Genomic DNA, 22,454 nt, shown 5'->3' with positions numbered 1-22,454 from the left:
TGGTACCGGCACAAGAACAGAGCCACAGACCAGTGGAACAGAATAGAGCCTCCAAACATTAACCCACACATATATGGCCAATTAATATACGATAATGGAGCCATGGACATACAATGGGGAAATGACAGTCTCTTCAACGGATGGTGCTGGCAAAACTGGACAGCTACATGTAGGAGAATGAAACTGGATCACTGTCTAACCCCATACACGAAAGGAAATTCAAAATGGATCAAAGACCTGAATGTAAGTCATGAAACCATAAAACTCTTAGGAAAAAACATAGGCAAAAATCTCATGGACATAAACATGAGTGACTTCTTCATGAACATATCTCCCCGGGGAAGGGAAACAAAAGCAAACATGAACAAGTGGGACTATATCAAGCTAAAAAGCTTCTGTACAGAAAAGGACACCATCAATAGAACAAAAAGGTACCCTATAGTATGGGAGAATATATTCATAAATGACAGATCCGATAAAGGGCTGACATCCAAAATATATAAAGAGCTCACACACCTCAACAAACAAAAAGCAAATAATCCAATTAAAAAATGGGCAGAGGAGCTGAAAAGACAGTTCTCTAAAGAAGAAATTCAGATGGCCAACAGGCACATGAAAAGATGCTCCACATCGCTACTCACCAGAGAAATGCAAATTAAAACCACAGTGAGGTATCGCCTCACACCAATAAGGATCACCATCATTGAAAACACAAACAACAACAAATGTTGGCAAGGTTGTGGAGAAAGGGGAACCCTCCTGCACTGCTGGTGGGAATGTAAATTAGTTCAACCATTGTGGAAAGCAGTATGGAGGTTCATCCAAATGCTCAAAATAGAAATACCATTTGACCCAGGAATTCCACTTCTAGGAATTTACCCTAAGAATGCAGCACTCCAGTTTGAAAAAGACAGATGCACCCCTATGTTTATCGCTGCACTATTTACAATAGCCAAGATATGGAAGCAACCTAAGTGTCAATCAGTAGATGAATGGATAAAGAAGAGGTGGTACATATACACAATGGAATATTACTCAGCCATAACAAAAAAAAACAGATCCTACCATTTGCAACAACATGAATGGAGCTACAGGGTATCATGCTCAGTGAAATAAGCCAGGCGGAGAAAGACAAGTACCAAATGATTTCACTCATATGTGGAGTATAAGAGCAAAGGAAAACTGAAGGAACAAAACAGCAGCAGAATCACAGAACCCAAGAATGGACTAACAGTTCCCAAAGGGAAAGGGACTGGGGAGGATGGGTGGGAAGGGAGGGGCAAGAGCGGAGAAAAAGAAAGGGGGCATTACGATTAGCATGTATAGTGTGTGTGGGGCACGGGGAGGGCTGAACAACACAGAGAAGACCAGTAGTGATTTTACAGCATCTTAGTACGCTGATAGATAATGACTGTGAAGGGGTATGTTGGGGGGACTTGGTGAAGGAGGGAGCCTAGTAAACATAATGTTCTTCATGTAATTGTAGATTAATGATACCAAAATGAAAAAAAAGTGTGTGATACCAAGTGGAGGTTTTTCAAATGGTTAGGCAGTTTTGAGGGCCAGTTTTTGATGTCAGTTTTTATGGAACTTTGTAATAATTATTTGATGATTGATAAAAATATGTTATTAACCAAGACATGAATGCAGTGGTGTTTACGTTAATTTGTATATTTTAATCATTGGATGTGGTATATAAATTTGAAAATAAAACATTAATGTCAGATCTCAGTTTTCAGAGAATGCTCTGTGCTCATGTGGATCCCCCACTTTTTGCGATTAACACGGTAGTCTTGTATAACTATGCAGATTAAGGGAGTAGGAGGAAATGATCTGACATGAATTAATTGGTGTAAGATATATCTGATTCATATTTATTTAGTAAATTTAAATTGTTACTGAAAAATCTGAGTTAAATTTGAAACAGTGCATAACTACGCCAGGAAACATTGACTAGATGATATGTGCGGACCAGTGGCTCCTTGGAAACAAGCAGTATGTACTTTCTGGAATTCTTAGGTCTGTGTTGATACCAGAAGACAAAATACGAAACACAGTCTGGCAGTCACAGTACAAGCTAGAATCCAGTGGATTCTAGAAATAAATATTTTAATTAAGGAACAGAATTTGCGGGAAATAACTGCTACAGATGCTAAGTTCTTCCTTCTCCGTTACCTGGTTTTGCATGTTAGTCAACATGTTAGTTTTTAATAATAATATTTGCTTCTTTAGAGTCCTTGTCTATTGGCTAATAAAGTTAGTATTTCAACAGGGAGAATAAAAGACAAGAATTGGTTTCACCAGAAAATAATTGAGTCAAATGAATTCCTAAAGCATTTAAAGCATGTCATCCTTTTCACAACTTATATTAAAATACAATTGGTTGTAAAAATCTGTCATTTCTCTTAAGATGAAAAAGACTTTTTCAGCATCACTGTTGAAGTGTTAACCTCTTACCAAAAATCTGTAACAAGCTTAGTGTGAATATAGTTCTTCATCCTACAAGTTATGTTTGTTTTGTTTATGTTAATGCCCTATGATCTGAGTTTTATTCATTGTGAGTCAGATTTGGGGACTTTTGTATTGGCAAGGTAGTGTTTTTGTAGTATGCTTATTATCATTGCTTTACAAATAGCAATGTAACAGATTTGGACTTCTTTTAGAGAAGTAAAATTTCTCAGAAGTTCACTATACAATTGACCTTTGAACAACAGGGGTTTGAATTGCATGGGTCCATTGATAACATGGGTTAATTTTCAGTAAATATGTTGGAAATTTTTTTGGAGCTATGTGACAATTTGTAAAAGACATTTTTTCCAGCTTCATTATAAAACTACATCATATAATACGTATGTGAAATCTCTGTTAATCGACTATGTTATTGGTAAGGCTTCTGGTCAACAATGGGCTATTAGTAGTTAAGTTTTGGGAGAATCAAAAGTTAGATGTGAAATTTTGACTGCAGAGGGTGCCCCTAATCCCGTGTTGTTCAGGAGTCAACAGTATTCTAGATTGCATTTTCTCTAGCAATATTTGTTATGGATTCTTATTTATAGTTTAGATATTTCTTCTTTTTTTTAAATTGAAATGTAGTTGGTTAAACAGTATTGGTTTCAAGTATGCAGTATAGTGGTTCAGTTACACACATTATTAAATCCTCACCCCAACTAGTGCAGTTACTGTCAACATAGAAAGATGTTAGAAAACCATTGGCTGTAGATATTTAGATAGTGACAGAATTCTTGGAGTGGGAGGATAAATATAGTTTTCTTTTTGGTTACTTGTTTTTGGTTATTTTTTGTTGTAAGACAAGTAATGTCTTAAATGTAAAGGCTTTTGGGGCATGGCAGGGAGCAACTATGTTTAGAAATACATTATACTAAAACAGTTTTTCCAGTCATGCTAATTAGTTTCAAGCTGTGGAAATATTTGGCACTAATTTTATCCAATTTTGTTTGTAGTCCAGTTACAACACAGGGATCACAACAAACGCAGCCGCCACAGAAGCACTATGGCATTACCTCTCCTATCAGCTTAGCAGCCCCCAAGGAGACGGATTGTCTTCTCACACAGAAACTAATTGAGACTCTGAAGCCCTTTGGGGTATTTGAAGAGGAAGAGGAACTGCAGCGCAGGTGAAGACACATACATACCTATATCTATATATGTTTGTTTGTTTTTTAACTTACAACTTTATTAACATAATAAACTAATGTGGTATTCTTTACTCAGAAAGTCAGAATTATTCTTACAAATAATGTATCTTTTTCAGACACGAGTGATACTTAGAAAAAATTTTTCTATGTAGAATTTTATTCCCTTAATTTTGATTTTTGATACTTTGGTTATTACAGTCTGGAATTGTCAGGAGAAAGGGGAATGCCTAACCCAGTGTAACAGCCTACATATAGCTAAGTACTATGTACTTTCTGATAATGTAAAACTGGTTAAAATTTAGGAAGCCACCTATTGAAAACTGACTTTGATTTTAATTAGTAATGATCTGGAATAACAAGCAACTTGAAACTTCATTGATATTTGCTCTATCCAACAGGATTTTAATTTTGGGAAAACTAAATAACCTGGTAAAAGAGTGGATACGAGAGATCAGTGAAAGCAAGGTAAGGTAACTTACTGTATATGAAACAATTTGCCAATTGAACATAGCAGTTGTCTTATATAACCTGTTCCTATTTGAGTGGATTTAGAGTCCTTATTGCAGAGTCCTTTTTAGACTACTAAGAATAAAATTTACATTTGTTTCTAGTTATCTGAAAGAAAAAACAACTAAATTTGGTTGCAGCATTTCAAAGCTGAAACTCAGTAATTACTTATGTACTTCACAGGCATAGTAGGTATTTCCCTAAAAAAGTGCTTTAAAAATGTATATTAAACATGTATATTAAATATTTGAGAATCTTGTTACCTTTTCAGGAATCCTACAACAGTGAACGCTTTTTAGGTTTTCAGGTATTAGACTCTCAAACTGAGTATTTGTTTAGTTTTCTTCTTTATAATGACATTCTGAGTTCCTAATATTTTATTATGAAAAATCATATATACAACTGATGAATCCATGACTGGGCTTCTAGCAAAGGAAATCTAATCTTAGGATTGTGTTTAGAATTCATTTGACCCATTTAAAAAATTCCATGAAAGTGATAATTTTTCAAGGGTAGTACAGAATGCATATTTAGATTGTAATAAAAATGAAAAATTGGTAAAGAACCAAGGTTAGAAGAAACTTGAGAGAATGGTATCAATGTAGAAAAAAATAACTTAAAGTCTTCTGATTTTAGTTAATTTTATAATTTTGTTTACTTTAAACTGTGTATTTCAAGAAGCTGATTAAAACTTTAAAGATGAGAGTATTCTAAATAAGGGACTCTGTGTACTGTATGTTTCTCATTGATAGAGTTGCTGATAAAAATGGGATTTTTGAAAAGGAAGTTCTTGTTGAGCTGAGCTAAAGATGTCCAAGCTTAATTATTTTTTACTCATTTGTTGAACTTAGTGTTTCCTTAACTTTGTATAGGAAACATAGCTTTTTTTGCTTTAATGGCTTTTTCTTAGTTGTTTAAAACCATAGCCAGTTGGACAAGGCCAGAACTTCTGTTTATTGAATGTGCTCAACAAGAGTGCTGTTGCACTTATAGTTTTGTGTCAGGTACTTGTGTACATAGTTTCTTTAAACAGTAATTCTTGAAACAATTCTTTGTGCTGGTTTTCCTGAGGGTAAGAAAAATTGTTCAGTTTCCTATTAAAATTTGTCACTGTCTTTCTTTGCAGCCTAATTTTATAGGACGAAGTTGGTTAGAGACTGGGACTGAAGTTAGGCTTCACAAGTTTTGATCTTTTGTTACCTGCCTTTTGTAGAGAGGATTTCTTTTCCACGTGGTTAATTCTCAGACTTTATACAGGATTCCTTGGTGTTGACACTACTGATATTTTTGGGCCAAATAATTATTTTTTAGGATTCTGTCCTGTAGGCTGTCAAGATACTAAGCAGCATCCGTGGCCTATTTCTATGAGATGCATTCATTGCTCTTGCCCCATCTTCCAAAATTGGGACAGAATGTTTCCAGCCATTGCCATGTTTCCTAAGGGACAGAATCATCCCTGGTTGAGAACCACTGATTTATTGTGTAGTTACAATTAACTTAAACATATTGGGGGAGAATTATATAAAATTCGAATTTTACTTCAGCTTTCTGGTATGTTTGCCTTCTAATATTCGGAGACTTAACAAAACAAAGATACTGCAATTGGAAAATGTTTTTCCGTCACCCAAATTAAGAAATCTTAATTTCTGGGTTTAAGTCATTCTAATAGGTATGAACACTAATGTCTTAAAAAAGCATACTAATGCAGGCACCACTAGTCATCTCTGTCTGTTTCACTTTAACTGAAATTAAATAGTTCTTTAGCCACATGAACCACATTTCAAGTGCATAATAGTGAAGCATAGCTAGCAGCAACTCTATTAGAGAGTTCTGTTAGAGTGTGCTCATTCAAAAGGTTTGTGTGTTACACTAGACGTGTCTGCAAATCATTATTCTCAGGCAGTTCCTTGCTAACTTCCTTTGTAGGCTTATTTCTGCACACATCTTGCAGTCTTAATTTAAATAACCAGGCCAACTTTGTGAGTTCTTAAATTATTTAAATATAGGAAGACAAAGGCCTTGCCTGTTTTGGAAAAATACTGTACATATAGATTCTGTTTTCTGTAAGTGATGACTAAACATGCACTTAAAAAAACAAGGGATCCCTGAATCTTTACAATTTATTTTTAGAGTTTTGCGGTATGAATTAGCAGTTGATTTATGTTGTGGGTGAGGGGAGAGGTGTGGTCTCTTTTGTATTCTGGTACTGCATAAGACTTTACTATACCAAGGAATTAGAAGGTAAAGAGAAATATTGACCTAGCCCACATTAAAATTGTTTTTTTGTTCAGAGGGACCTCCTCCTTCCCTCTAGGACCATTAAGTATTCACCATAGTTCTCTGCACAGTAGTGCCAGGGTCAGGGAGATGATTTTTAGGTGCTTTTCTTTTTCCGTCTTCCTGATGTTTCGACTCTGAGAAACCAGTCAGTTAAGTTTAGTTCTGTGTAAAATCACCCACCTAAAGCTTTTCAGAAATCTTAAAAAACTGAACTATTATGTTGAAGTATCAGCCTTAAAGTCACGTTTGTGTGGTAAACTTAAACTATACTGTAGGCTATTTGATATAATCACTGAATATAATCTTTTAAGCAGTCAGAATATGTGTTTTTGTTATACTCTAACATTCATGGTATATGCAGCACCTTTTTTTGTAAGTAAAGGCTCTGATTCTAACATTGCTTCTGTGGAATTAATCTCCTCTACCATAGTCCTTTATATAGCAGTTCCCAGAAATGTGGCAAAATTCTAGAGTAATGTGAGTTCTTCACTAAAGAACACTTATTAAAAGTTGAAATTTGCTATAATTTCAAGTTGATCTGTGAAGGTCTAGTGTTTTGCAGCGTAGTAGAATTTGTTTACTTTCTATAAATTTGTACTGAAATCTTGTTTTTTCTCTAATGTACAGTGTTGTTTGAAGTAGTTTTCTTTATGCTCCATTGGCAAAGTAGTAACTTTTTGTTTGTTTGAACAGAATCTTCCACAATCTGTAATTGAAAATGTTGGAGGAAAAATTTTTACATTTGGATCATACAGATTAGGAGTACATACAAAAGGTAAATACTGATTTATCTTGAGAAGGAATACTTTATTTCTTAAAAATAATGACGACACATCCATTTCAGTTACTTGTGGTGTATTGTACAGCTTAGGTGTGAAGAGAGAGTACTTAAAGGACCTAAGTTGGTGAGAAGATGTAAAATGATGCCTTCTAAACCTGCACTGTCCAGTGTAGTACTAATTTAAACATAGTTCCTCACTAGAAGTAGAAACATTTTAAATGATGATTAGTCGTATGTGGCTAGTGGCTACTGTCTGGCAATGTGCAGATATAGAACGCTTTTCCCATTGGAGAGTTCTTTTGAATAGTGCTGCTCTTAGAATCGATCCCTCTACCTGAAGAATGTCAGTCTGGAAATCAGAACAAAAATGAATTACATCTTTTAACAAAACTTAACGGATTTTCTTTTCCCTGTGCTTTTATTATAGTTGTAAAATACAATTAAGCAGAAAACAAACCCCAAAAATGTGTTATCTGCAGCCATTCATGGTAATCACTAGCAGTATTTTCTTATTTACACTTGGTAGTAGTTTTTTCCTCCATGCAAATAAATGCACAGTAAAAACATTACCAAGGCAGAGAACATGTATTGAGCTCTTATCACTGAGCGCTGAGCTAGGAAGCTTTGTCTTCATTATCTTATTCTTCAGTATTCTTATTCTCATGTAACAAATAGGAGTCTGAGACTTAAAGAGGCAGTAAAGTTTGAACAGTTTCTCCCAGATACCTCTTGTCATAACTAGGATTCTTAACTCGGGCAGTCTGAGGCTGTACTTCTCAAACACTAACCACTGGCCTCTGTTAAGTGTTCACCAGTGTAGCATTCTTTGTTCTGGCATCCTTCCTTCTCCCCTTCTTCTGCTGCTCTATGCCAATATTAATGCTTTTGTTTACTTTTGATGTGTCCTGTGCCATTTTACACTCTTCGTCCCCTTCTGAGTATGCTAGCCTTCAGAGCAGTGCCTCAGCTATTGAATCTTCTGGGAAAATGACTATGTTGACCTGATTTCACACTGATCTCGTGCTTTTATGATTTCAGTTACTGATTTTCACCATTTCTTTTGTGGTCTCCCTATGTGTTAAGTGCTGGCCTCTTGTCAAGCACTAAATCAATAACAGATCTCTTACATGGTCTGCTTTTTGAATTCTTGCCAATGGTCCTTGAAGTTTATTCTGTAGGTCTCATTTAGGGGCCAGGTAGGAGCCTATATGTACCAGTCACATAATGTATTGGAAGAAAACTATGTATGTGTGTGTGTGTGTGTATATATAGATAGATACTTTTTAATTTTTTTTCTAATAAACATGGCTGTGACTAATGACATTAAGATGTTGTGTGCATTCTTGAATCCCTCTGCACCATAAAAGTCCTATGTGAGTCCCCTTTCTGTGACTCCCAGTTTACCTGGGCCACTACAAATAGAGTATAGGAAAAAGCATCCCATCAATTAGGATTCCATTTTTCCTGTACTGACTGGTATTTTTTAAAGGGGAGGGATTCAGTTTTTATTAACAGATTTTCAACATTAAATATTGCCATGATAAGATGCAAAATAATTTTCTTGTAATAGTAATTTTTAGTGGTTCATGGGCTTAATTTTTTTTAGGTGCCGATATTGATGCGTTGTGTGTTGCACCAAGACATGTTGATCGAAGTGACTTTTTCACCTCATTCTATGATAAGTTGAAATTACAGGAAGAAGTAAAAGATTTAAGAGTGCGTAAATGTTTGGGGTGAAAGGGGAGGAGCTATAAAAATTAGTTTAGTTAATTGAGTGGATTTTATGGTATAGCCATCATTGATCGAACATTTGTAATTTGCCAGACTCTGTTAAAGTGCTTAATGTGTATGCTTGGATTTTATTCTTTAAGCCTAAAATCATAATTCTGTAATCTAGTGTACAGAGTAGGAAATGAGGCAGACAAATGTTAAGCAGTTTGGCCATGATCACATATCTGACTGGCTGAAATCAAAGATTTGAACCTAAGTTTGTCTGATTCAAGAGCCTAGTATCTTAAATAGGTGCTGAGGACTTCATCTGTGTCAGGCATTGTGATATATTATGTTTAAGTGATTTCAAATATCCATTTAGAACTACTAAAGCTAGGGTAGGTCTAATGTTAGTTTAAGAGACCCTTAACTTGTTTAATTTTCTTACAGGCTGTTGAAGAGGCATTTGTACCAGTTATCAAACTGTGTTTTGATGGGATAGAGGTAAGGTGTAGTTCAAATAGACAGTTCTTGCTATGTCATTTTGATCAGTGTAGGTTAAAAACTTGATTTATTTTAAAGCTTTAATAATTAGTGAGTTGGTGTGGTACTAACAAAAACTTTTTTTAATGTTAGTGATTGATTGTTGTAGGGTATACCATTTTTAGTATTTTTTAAAGGAGCCTAGTAAAATTATGGCCTAAAATGTAGACAGAAGTAATGAAATACTGACTATGAAATGCTGCTACAAAACACTTTACTTGGTAGTTTTTCTGCATGCATATTTTGTATACTTTTAGTCTCATTAAGGCAATAACATGATATGTTTTGGTAGATAGACATTTGCCTAGAGTTTAAGTTATGTATTTAAGAAGTTGAGAAGAAATTATGACTTGATATTTTCCAATATAAGGAGCTTTATGAGTTCAAATTCTCAATGTGACGTGCATTTCTCTTGGCTGCTTTCAATGTGTGTAGTGAAAGTAATTGGAACAAAGTTGACAGTGAAACAACTTTAGTAGTAGTTACCTTCTGCTGTACATAATGGTGCTGGAAAGTCACTGATCATAATAGTGAAGATGATAAAATTTTGATAACTGGAAAAATAACTAAAACTTCATTTTTTGTGAAATAGGTGGTTTCTGTAATTACAACATAAGATGCCCAACTCTCCTATGAAAAATCGATTGACTAACCTTAACAAGTAGACGTAACATGTTAAATTTTGGTGAAGTTCTTCTTTGTAAACTTCTTAATAAAGTGAAGACTATCAGGTTCAGGCAGATGTATTGTAAATGTTTACATAAATATAAAACAACCTGTAAGGTAATGCTCCATTTTCCCAAGGGGTACTTGAAATATTTAATGTATTAGTTTTCTGTCCATATATGAAATAATGCTATTTTAGTTTTCTATCCGTATATGAAATACTGCTATTTTAGGGAATGTCTTTCCATTTCAATACTTTGTGAAGTAATTTTATCCTAAATTTTTTTTAATGTCATTGTCATATCTGAGTTGCATTTTGAATTACCTGCTTTTGTAAACATGATCTGTATTTCTGTCTAAACTGGGGGAGATTCTGGACTTGGAATCTGTTTCTTTGGAAAAGTTAATGCTACACCATAATACTTGTAAAAGTTTGCAGCTCCTTTTCTATTTCTGTAGGTGCATGTTAAAATGATATTTCACAATTAGCTCTTAAAATACTGCTTCTTAAGGTGATCTTACAAAAAGCTTGTTTCTAGCAGCATTCAGAGTTTTGGAACCATGAAATTACCCTTAGGACTAATTACCAAATCTGTGCTGTCTTTGCCTTCCCATCTTTCCTTGAAAAAAAGAAGAAAATTTTTTTTTGTCTGTTGCATTTGATTACTGGTTCAGACTTAGGTGGTGCATTGTTTTTGTTTTGTTTCTGTGAGTCAAAACTAAGTTGGAGAAACATACTGTAATATTATAGATATATAAGTTCTTAAATATAAGGAGCCCCCTTTTTACTGACAGTTAATTTGGGCTAATGTAAGGTTAGTGGCCTTATATTTGGTCACCTTTTAATATAGAATCAATTCACTGTTCATATAGGTGGAGTAGTAAATAGTTACAGTAATCCAGTGTATGCATTTAGCAAATTTAATGAGTCCTATAGATGTATTTAATAAACTTAGTAAACCAAACTTAGTATGATTACAGTGACAAGAAGATATTTATACAAGTTCTGTTTCATATTATCATGTTTTGATATTATCTGATTAAAGTAACTACTATATAAACATTGTTTGGACATTGGAGGCATTGTCACGTTCATAATTGACAATAAAATTCTGGCTTTAAGGAGTATTTTTTAAAGAAATGTTTTAAAATGTCTATAGTTTGACAGATACAGAACGTTGAATTTTGTTTTTGTTTTAGATTGATATTTTGTTTGCAAGATTAGCACTACAGACTATTCCAGAAGACTTGGACTTACGAGATGACAGTCTGCTTAAAAATTTAGATATAAGATGCATACGAAGTCTTAACGGTATGTCAAAACCCTTTTTGTATTGTAGCAGTTTCTGCCAAATGTGAAATAGTTTTCAGCTTATTTTATAATAAAGCTTTTTATATGCATACTGTTTATCCATAGTGAGTCAGGTAAAATTGTGCTTTACTTAATAGACAATGGGGAGGGGTATCTGGTAATTTATTTTACTTATTGGTATCTTGCACTGCTATTTCTTTTCTTCCTGGGACAGTTTATAAGGGTGTTTGACATTTGTCCTCTACCACTGGTGATGTAGGTTTCACTGTGTAACCCTTATTTAATTTTGATCATGATGTCCTTTGTAATGGGACCAACTGTTGTGTTTAAAGGGGTTACTTTTAAACACTTTTGTATTAGCATTTCTTGTTACCATGATCTTGAAGAACAATTCTTGGACACTTAAGTGTCCCTCCTCAGTATATCTGGTCTGGAAGAAGCTTTAGTTATGGGTTGAAAGTTTGGCATTAGGCAGATTACAGTTTACATTCTTTGGTTATTGGTATTTGTGATAGGAGATAAAGGTTTTAGATTTTTTTGTATTTGCCTCTTTATTGAATTAACATTACTGATTCTACTGGATAAGTTTTTATTTAATTTGACATCAGTCTTGGAAAATTTTAAAGAAATACTATCACTAAACTTTGGATGATTTAATGCTCTGTTTTTTCACTCCTATTAATCAGGTTGCAGGGTAACCGATGAAATTTTACATCTAGTACCAAACATTGACAACTTCAGGTTAACTCTGAGAGCTGTCAAACTGTGGGCCAAACGTGAGTTCAGCATTTGTTGGCTAGCTTATTGAAAATGTTTAAATTTTTGTTCAACACTAACTTCTCTTTTTGCTTTTCCCTTATCAACAGGCCACAACATCTATTCCAATATATTAGGTTTCCTCGGTGGTGTTTCCTGGGCTATGCTAGTAGCAAGAACTTGCCAGCTTTATCCAAATGCAATAGCATCAACCCTTGTACATAAATTTTTCTTGGTATTTTCTAAATGGTATGTGTTTAGATTATATTAAAATAAAATTGATTGTAGACACTGAAGTTTAGTCTTATTTCTATGACATTTCTGCAGTTGGTTTCAGATTCAAATTTAAGTTCCTGATGTAGCCGTTTAGGTAGCTGTGGGGAGATCACATGGTGTATAAAATGGCAAACCTAAATTCCGTTCTTTACCCCTAGCTTTCCCAGGGTAGTAAGGCAGGTGTTATTTGTATTTCCATGTGTAAAGTTATCCTCTAAATAAATTCTGAGTTTTAAATGTAATGTCTGCTAAAAGTCCAGTGAGTTGATAGGTTGGGATGTCAGTTTCAGGAATTTAGGATAAAACATATATACCACTTCTTTTGTCTTGGAATTCTAAGTCTGTAGGCCATTAGTTTTTTGTGATCTTTTTTTTTTTGCTTTCAGCTGCCCGGTTATCTTTGGTAAAATACTAAAAATGTAATTGTATTTGAAGAGCTTTTAAGAATAAGTGCTTGAAAAAAAAGTGATTTATCAGCCCATTGAGATTAGTCATTAACCTACGAGAGACTTTTTTAAAAGCTCCCTCATTTCAGCATATTCACATTTGTCAACCATCATTTCCTTTAAGAAAAGTGAGATGATAGATTATTGCCATTTCCTATGAGTTGCTTTGGCCCAAGAGGTTAGGGTTCTTAGTTTTTAATCAGATCGATCTTCGTGATTTGTTTTCCCGCCCTATACCTGCCAACCCTTGTACCTCTTCCTTCTGAAGAAAGATAACCTTTTCTAGTGATTTTATAAAAATTGGAGTTACTGGAGACAGTTTGTAATTAGAACTGTGCTACACTTTTCAATACACATTCTGCTACTTACAGATTTGATAGCACTTAATAATACATAATTAGATTTGATGAGATTGACTAAAGAATATTTGAATTTTTCTAATGCTACACATACACAGCAAATAAGACCCCTTAAGAAGCTAACCTTGATATTAAAGGTGGTAAATGTTTTCCAATTTTCAATCTCTTCTATAAAGGACTATAGTAGCTAACTCATAGAATGCGTCTTGAAAACAACGTATTCACGTCATGAAGTTTTATTACACATATTCACGTTAGGACTTTTAAGTCATGAGATAAAAGTTTTCCTAGTCAACTTTTAAAATTATTCATACTCCTTTGCATGTAATGAGTTACATTTTCATCCTCAGTTGTCTTTGGATGGAGCTGATATAAAGACAGGATTTTTGTCTTTCAAAAGGGGTTTATGCTGTTCAGGGTTGAGGTGAACACATCAGATGTCTTGGGAGAGTACTTATAATTTAAATAGTGCTTTTAACAGTTCTTTGGGGGGCAGAGATATTTGACTTCAGTCTGAGAAAGCTACCAAATGGTTAAGTTAATTTCAGAGTTAGAGGAAAAGTATTTTGAGTAGTCTAATGTCAACAAAAAGGAATAAAATCAATATATACCAGAGAACAAAATGAATGAAGAAGGATCACATTCACAAATGCTGTATGTTTAACAAAATACGTTTAGATGGTAATATCCAATAGTCTTATCAAGTGCTACAATCTTTTTAAACAGGGAATGGCCAAATCCAGTGCTATTGAAACAGCCTGAAGAATGCAATCTTAATTTGCCTGTATGGGACCCAAGGGTTAGTGTATTATTTTTTCCCCTACAAATTCACACTGTGCAATAACAAGTAAAAATCATCTGCATAAACTTCAGGGAGACTTCCCTTCCTTTTACGTATGAGTGGACATGTCCGTTATCACACTTCTTTTAGATAACCTCAACTATAATTGTCCTCTGATGTGAGAAGCATAATTATGTACCCTGTAAACTACTTCTAATTGTACATAGTTTATAACATCAAGTTCACTAACATTTTAATTTATATAGAACTGCCTTGTAAGTCAAAGTTGTGTGGGCATTTGTGCTTTAAAAAAAATAAAAGGATACTAAAAATCCCTGTATTTTTTTATTTGACCTAAATATTTTGTTAAAATTGGATTGTTGTAGGAAAACTGTTTCTTAATGTTTACATGTGGCAGATAACTTCTAAGCAATATCACTTTAATTTCTATGCTGTAATGTAAAGATTGGTTTTGATATTTCAGATTATAAAAATATGGTTGGGCTAAAAGAAGAGCTTCTATTCTGCCTTTTGGAAAGTTATGACCTTTACTGCTTACTCAGTTTAAATGTTAGCAGCATTCACTTTATTCATTGATAAAGGAAATTTAGGTTTGAATAAGGCTTTTAGGCTTATAAAATACTGTTTTTTTACATTAATTTGCTATCATATTGAAAATATCAGTTCTAAGTTCTGTCATTTATATCAAGCTGTGTATTTTCTGGATTTTCAAACGTCAAGGCATTTAATTTTGGGAGGGATGTGAGTTTACATTTTCCTTTGTGGAAATACGCCACTTCTCATTAGTGTATGGGTTAAGATTAACAGTTATTAAACCATTTCATTATCTCTTAAAATGATACCAATGTGGATAATATAGTTTCATCATGTACTTCTAAGCTTATACTCCTTAGAAGTTAATGGTATATTAAAACCTAAGTTTCCAACTTGTTTAAAATTCGTTTTACACAGAACATATAGTATGACATTTTTCAGGAGTGTAATTTTTCATTTCTCAAAAGTCTAAAGTCGTAGACTAGTTGTAATTGTGTGGGTATCCTCCCTTCTGTTGTTGAAAAAAGAAAAACTAAATATCAAGATGCCCAACCTTTTTTGCTTGATAGGCACACTATTTCTAGTAAGGTTGCCAAAATGGTCATGCCCAAATGGTTGAAACAAACCATTAGTTTAGAACAAATCTCTTGATTATATAAAGAATTCTGTTAAAAACTGTCTCTCTACATGGTTTTTCTTTCTCAACTCCAGCTTTGAATGAAACAAAATTTAATCATTGGTTCAGTTTAACAAGGTGTAAAAAGTCCAAGTGTCTGTTGTATATATACTTGAAGAAACTGATTGGCTGTTGTTGTATGTAGGTAAACCCCAGTGATAGGTACCATCTTATGCCTATAATTACACCAGCATACCCACAACAGAACTCCACGTACAATGTGTCCGTTTCAACACGGATGGTCATGGTTGAGGAGTTTAAACAAGGTAAGTGTTTACCCTTATGCTCTCCTTTATACACGAAGGATTTGCAGACCATTGTAGACCCAATAGTTGGCTATGCAATTTAAATTGAAGAACGTGTTCACTGAAGTGGGTTTTGGTGTTTATTGCTTGGTGACAGTGTATATTTTTGAGGTTTGACTTGCAAAACTAGCTTTTAAGCATTTTATTTTTGATTATGTGTTGGAAGATTAATGTTTAAAACCACCTCTTTAGCCAAGCCTTTATTGGCTGGCTTCATGCCATATGGTTGCCATGTAAAAATTCAAATGATACCTTAATTTGTTTTCCACTGGGTGACATAAGAGATGGTTTTAGTGGGCTGTATAATGGAACAAGATTTGAGCAGGATTGGAGCCAAACTGCCCATTATTTTGAAGAACCTCAACTTTTCTGAATCCCAGTAGTGTTGATTTGAAGTTAAAACTGTTGACAAACAGTTTTTGAGGAAAGTAGCTGAAATAGGATTGTTTGATTGATACCAGTTCGGGAAATAGAAACAGCTGTATGACTGCCAGCTTCAGATGCAAGTGTAAAGTTCTTTTCTGTACTCTGAAAGATGCTCTTCATGGAAAGGTTGCTTAGAGACAGCAGGAGGCTTGTTTTTACAAAGGCAAGAAACAGCTTATGGGAAATTTTTCTTGAGTAACTACAGTGCTTCAGTGTTTGGAGAGAGTCATTTTATGAAGATGACATTTTAGAGTAATGGTAATTTACCAGAAAACTGGCTCTCAATCCTCCAGCTTTTTGAAAAGTGTGTATGTATGAAAGAATTTTTCTGCTCTGAAGTCTGGCTAAAATTGCTGTTTGCTAAAATTAAGATTTTAGGATTATAGTGTGTGCATGTGTGGTATGTTTAAGATCTTTAAAAATTCTAGATTGTTAGACTGCAGCATGCAAACATCTTAATATGTTTTTAATTTAGGTCTTGCTATCACAGATGAAATTTTGCTGAGTAAGGCAGAGTGGTCCAAACTTTTTGAAGCTCCAAACTTCTTTCAAAAGTACAAGTATGTATTTTAAAGCATGTGAGACATGTTGCTCTCTTAAGTAATGGTTTAATGGTAGCATACGTGACATCTCTTTTGATAGACAATTGTGGTTTTTAATTTTCCTTTAAACATCTTCTGTAGACGTTTCCTTCCTGTCACAGAGGGTGTACTGTTTTTAGTAAACTTGTTTTTTCTTCATTAAGGTAAAGTATAGCCCCTGCAGTTTGCTGCCTGGTGTAATTGAACTCCTACATTTGTAGCAACGTCAGTTCTGTAGGTATATGTTAGTCATCACCAAAACTAAATCTATATACCTTGGCGAAGGAGTGAACTATTAATATCAGTAGTTAACTGTTAAGAACCGTAAGTATTTTGAGCCAGTTCTGGAAAGTTATCATTAAGATTCTCTATAACTTAGACAAAGTTAATAACTGTCAATATATAGTCAGTGAAATGTTTTCAAAGTTCTAGCACATGATTGGCCTATTGATTCCCCCTAATGTTAATAAAGCCCCTTCAGATATTTCTACAAAATAATTTTCTTGGAATCTTAAGTGGGTGTAACATTTTTTACTAATGGTTTTAATATAATAGTTTAATACCTTAGTACAGGTTAAAAGCCTGATTGTGTTGGTTTTGATGAAAATTGTAAGTTATAATAAATCTTACTTTAAAAAAAAAATGGACTTGCACTTTTATTTGCCCTGAGCTGAAAACTTGCCAGAGTCCCACTTAAAATTTTTTTCTTTAATGCTTGAAACTTTGCTGACCATTTGATCTTGTGTTGGATTGTGTTTTGTAATAATCTAAGCAAGATTGCTTTATGCCATTTCCCCAATTAAAAATAAGAATGATGACCTTCATGATGTCTCTGTGTTTTGTTTCTGTATCTTTTGCATGAGAAAGCAATAATGGAGCCAGCTTAATTGTTGTGTTCTGGGAGCACTGTGCTATCAGTAAAAATTGAAATAGCATAACATTGAATGCTCTTATTATTCCCCATAAATTTTGCTTTTCCATATGGCAGATAATTTTTCTTTGTTTTTTTATTTTAACCAATGCTGAGAAGTGCCTTTGAACATTTAAACTAATAAACATATATTCCAATACTTTAAAAACTACAAGGGAGTACATAATTATGTGAGGAGTATAGTAACGAAATTGGTTTTGTAAAAAAGTGTCAGCATATCTTAATCCTTGAGAATCAGAGATGAAGCTACGTCCATTCTTTTCCGTATCTCACTTTCTTATAGGAGTAAAAGGTGGGTAGAATGAAATTCTTGAAAGTGCCTACGTAAGTGGCTTCCTTCACTTAAAACATTATTATTGAAATTGAACAAACTTCAACTGTTTGAATAAATTTGCATTACTAGAACTTTGAAGGCTTTTTAAAGCTTGCCTAGTCTTAAAATTTATATGCTATCCTTTTAATCTATGCAAAATAGTACCTATAAGGTATTCACTTGGCTGATTAAAAGATTATGATACTTTTACTGACTTCTCTTGAAAGAAATCATTTTAGGCTATTGACAATGACTAAACATAATTAGATAAGAGGATGTAGCAACAAGGAGAGGAAGTTATATCAGAAAATTTAAAATTTAAGCTGAGTCCTAGAAAAACAGATTTGGAAGCATGATAGCAATGGGCTAATTTCATCTATACCAAATTCTGTTTTTAAATTTTCTCCAGAAATTTCCTTTTACGATACCTAATGATCACAATCATTAGACTTTAGGAGTATTAAGGTCTGAGATTTTCCTCTAATGTACTCTATGCAATATGCCAATACTGGGCTGCATAATGGGATTGAAGTCATTAGTTTTCCCTTGAGTCACGGTTGAGCCTTACTGGAAGTATCCTTAAAGTATTGCCATTTATTATGTGTAGGATCATAAACTGTGTGTAATATACTTGTCTGCCATTCTTGGAAGGGAGGAAATCAAGAAGAAAGTTCATTTGTCTAAAAAAGACAAATCATCTTCCAGAAGAGAATGTGTTCTTGAGAGAAAAGGGGTAACCTTGGTTTGTGAAATTTTTAATAGTTATAAGAAAAAGTACTGTTCATGTATGTCTAAGAGACTCAGGATGACAAAAGTAGCTAGCAATAAACCATTATTGACATAGGAAATGTGAATATTTAGGTGTTCCGTTCCACTGGAAACAAGGAAAAGGTACTAGAAAAAAGACTAGGATGTTCTATAAGGTGTAAGATTGATGATCTATGATTTCAAGGAGAATGTATACATAGAATAATTTAGCCTTAAAAGTTTTAAAAGACAAAATAGTGAACTGTAACTCTTGGTCCTCAGAGAATTGCAAGGATTTTTGTCTGCAATATAATTAGATTTTTCAGAGCACATATCTGAGCTGTGATCTACCCAGATAGAATATTAATGTGATGAAATGGCCGGAAAACCTACTTACAGAATACTTGGGTAAATAGTAGGTAATAAAAGCAACTAAAATGTCCATAGGATTTTTTATTAAATAGGTTTTAATTTATTTGGGGCACATTTTTATATTCTTTATTAGAAACTGATAATCTTTAAGATTTATTGCATTAAGATTTCAAAGTGTCTCATGTAGGCATTTGAGCATCTTAAGTGTGGCAGTGTGAAATAGGGGATCTAATTTTTTGGAACAGAAACGAATTCAGTCTGAACTTACAAGTACTTCTTGGTCCCTGTGCTCTAATAAAGATCTTGAATACCAATTCTGGTTTTTAAAACATAGCAGAGTTGGGATTTTGTTTTCAATTAATTGGGTGAGTTTTTGTTTTATAAATCAGTTCCTAATCGGTAATTTCTGCTAAACCTAATTATTGCATTTTATATGTCCCACTTCCAATATGCTAAAGTGTGACTCAGTAAAAGGACCTTTAACCTCAGCACAAATGCTTCTTAGTTATTTCACACTTTTAGCTATATTTTAAAAATGCCTTAGTGCATGAACAATGTACAGAGTAGATACTCCTGCCCCTTGTATTACAGTAAGAATGGAAGTTGAACTCTAAGCTCCAAAACTTTTAAGCTGTGTTCTACCAAAAAAATTATGTTCAAATGGATTGTGTATTTTACCTTCATAGCGAACATTGTACATCTTTTAAGCTTTTGTTGGAAGACCCAGGTGGTCATTAAGAACACCCATTTTAACAGTGTGGTGAAAGATTGATTTAGAGACTGAGGAAGTTTTGTCCCTACACTACAGTGGACCCAGACAACTTTGCTTTTTTTTTTTTTCCTTGAGTTTTTGTGTGCATGCCTTTTTATACTTTGTTGTCTCCTGTTACCAGTTGTTACACTTCTGTCAGGGAGCTCTTCCTGCATCTTGCTCCCCCCCTTTTTTGGGGTGGAGGGCTTTTTCTCTTGGCCATTTACAATCTCAGGGGAACTGGAAATCAGGTTACTGTTAAAACTTTGATGTAAGAGTATTTAGGGCTCAGAGTGGGTTTCTGTGTATGTAGAATGCATGAGCTTTTAGTGCTTTTATGTGACTTGTTAACTCTTAATTGAGCCATTTGTTTGTTCCATATTTTTGGTTTGCTCCAAAAAAATGCTTAAACTGGTAAAGAAAGTTTTGATCTATATAGATTTGGACTGCATATTTGCATGTCTGTCTATATGTTCTCATATTTATTACCTCTGTTACTTAAAATACTTCTAACTCTTGAGCTTCACAATTCCTTTTCCAGTAAGACAGGTATTTCATCCTATTTTACAGATGACGTACACAAGTCTTAGACCTGAGTTACATAGCTATGAGGAATCAAGTATTTTTCAAATACCTTGTGAGCATAAATAAATAATCAAATGGGCTGTTTTAAGAGAGGATGGTTTAAAAATGTTTAAACTTGCCAAAACTTCCATATCCCTTGGCTAAATGTCTTTTTTTTATTTTGGCTTATTTGAACTAGGGTTGGTAGTTTTTTTTCTGGATTTAGGTCAAACTTGCTTTCAGCCAGAAACTCATTTGTAAAATGTGAAAGATAAAAATTTCAGCTTTTTAAAAGAGTAACTTTAAATTTTGGTCGTCCCCTGATTTTTCCAAGCCAATGCCTATACTAGATAACGGTATCAGTTTGCTTTTTGAGCTGAAGTTTCTGGTGGGAGGTTTTGCTTCCACCACCTCTAAAAGGGGTTCTGTAGAAGAAGAGTATATTGGACTGAACGTTTTTTAGTCTTAATGAAGTTGAATTATATGAATTGTAGGTTAGTTGTAAGTAGTTTGTTTTAAAAAGACAAAGTAGATGTTTGGTCTTGATGGTATTTTCTGAAGTGAAAACTTGTTTTCTCTAATGGGGTTGGATTCGGCATAGAAATGAGATTTTTTTTTTGTTGCTTTCAACATTAGTGCTATCTGCTTGTTACTGAAATTTATACTGTTACTGAAAAAAACCATGAGGCATGTCTTCAAGTTTCAGTTTAATTTTTAATACCTTTTAATTTAAATTTAAAAGAATGGTGTGTTTGATACTGTCTTTGAAGTTCCTGATGAAATACCTATTTAGTAACACTGGTTTTGCAGCCAAAGACTGGGTGCTTTATTTCCATTAAAGCAATTTTGTTTAAACATACTGTATTTTATTGTGCAGCTAATTTTTATAGATTAATGCACTCCACACTGGAGTCAGTGAACCAAATTATCAGTTAATGTTTATTCAGTGTTCTTGAGTTAATCTGCTTTTTTTGGGTAATTAGTCATAAAATCACTATTTTTCAGAAGAATTAAACTTACCAGTAGTTAGGAACTTGTGGAATTTAGCTTTTATGATTTTATGTGCTTAATGAGATTGCAATTCCTCCTTGCTAACTTGATACTACTGATCTATAATTATCATGAAGCTTATTACATTATGGTATTAATATCCAGCACAAAGCAGTTAAATAAAATAAATAGCATGTTGTCTTTATCTTCAAAGGCATTATATTGTACTTCTAGCAAGTGCACCAACAGAAAAACAACGCCTAGAATGGTGAGTATAAGATTAGACTTTACAGAAAAAATAAACTTCAGAATGAATCAGATAGTTATAGAACACAGTAGGAGGTGGGTGGAAGTCCTTAAAACATCCAGGTTGATTTTATTTGTAAATGGAACTTTACTACTAGTAATGGAAGTACAGGAATTTGTGGGTTTTTTTGTTTGCCTACAGAAGAGTTCATATATCATTTCTTAACTGTATAGTTAAAGCGCTTTGTATCGGCTTACTGATTTTTTTTTCTTTAAATATTTGTGGGGGTGTCTTTTGTAACCTTCCTAGTTTGAAATGTGGCTGATTCTTCTCCCCCAGTTTTGATGCTATCATTTTTGGGTGTAGCATAAGGCTTTGGTTTTATCTATGGAGATTCAGACAGTTCAGTTTCCCTCATGTGCGTTTAAGTATGATCTTCATGTTACTACCTTACATAAACATTTGATTTTGTGCATTTTATTTTATTTTTCAAATTAACCAGAAATTCATTAATAAAAGTGATATTTATTCAGGGTGGGCTTAGTGGAGTCCAAAATCCGGATCCTGGTTGGAAGTTTGGAGAAGAATGAATTTATTACACTGGCTCATGTGAATCCCCAGTCATTCCCAGCACCCAAAGAAAATCCTGACAAGTAAGCCATCTTCTGATTTAATCTGGTGTCCTCTTCCCGTTTTCAGCTTGTGCTCATGGAAGCTTTTATGGGCAATTTTTAATGACTAGAGTCACTGTTCTGTTGGATATGGCTCAAAGTCAATTTGAGAATTATAGTTTAGGTTTCCTGATCAGAAACATTGAAGAGAAAGACTGTTTCTTGAGAAAAATCACCACAGAAAGAGTTTTCTCTAGTGATAGGTTATAGTGATAAGGTGCTTATTAACTTTAGAGTTCAGATTCTGCAGAT

At 33.8% G+C, this 22,454-nt stretch overlaps 1 protein-coding gene across 2 annotated transcripts in view; it reads left to right on the top strand.

Moving 5' to 3' along the window:
- PAPOLA (poly(A) polymerase alpha) overlaps window positions 1–22,454 on the top strand; it is a 74,287-nt gene that overhangs the window by 25,904 nt on the left and 25,929 nt on the right. For both annotated transcript variants that reach the window (XM_036882354.2, XM_036882353.2), the window contains exons 2-14: window positions 3,462–3,635; window positions 4,055–4,121; window positions 7,137–7,218; window positions 8,831–8,940; window positions 9,385–9,438; window positions 11,344–11,455; window positions 12,142–12,231; window positions 12,322–12,460; window positions 14,019–14,091; window positions 15,450–15,570; window positions 16,511–16,595; window positions 21,499–21,552; window positions 22,065–22,184. In XM_036882354.2, coding sequence (XP_036738249.1) covers window positions 3,462–3,635; window positions 4,055–4,121; window positions 7,137–7,218; window positions 8,831–8,940; window positions 9,385–9,438; window positions 11,344–11,455; window positions 12,142–12,231; window positions 12,322–12,460; window positions 14,019–14,091; window positions 15,450–15,570; window positions 16,511–16,595; window positions 21,499–21,552; window positions 22,065–22,184 — 1,281 coding nt within the window. The remainder of the gene's footprint in view (window positions 1–3,461; window positions 3,636–4,054; window positions 4,122–7,136; window positions 7,219–8,830; window positions 8,941–9,384; window positions 9,439–11,343; window positions 11,456–12,141; window positions 12,232–12,321; window positions 12,461–14,018; window positions 14,092–15,449; window positions 15,571–16,510; window positions 16,596–21,498; window positions 21,553–22,064; window positions 22,185–22,454) is intronic.

Source organism: Manis pentadactyla, chromosome 11 (genome assembly GCF_030020395.1).
Source record: "Manis pentadactyla isolate mManPen7 chromosome 11, mManPen7.hap1, whole genome shotgun sequence".
NCBI lineage: Eukaryota > Metazoa > Chordata > Mammalia > Pholidota > Manidae > Manis > Manis pentadactyla.
This window is presented reverse-complemented; position numbering and strand designations above follow the sequence as displayed.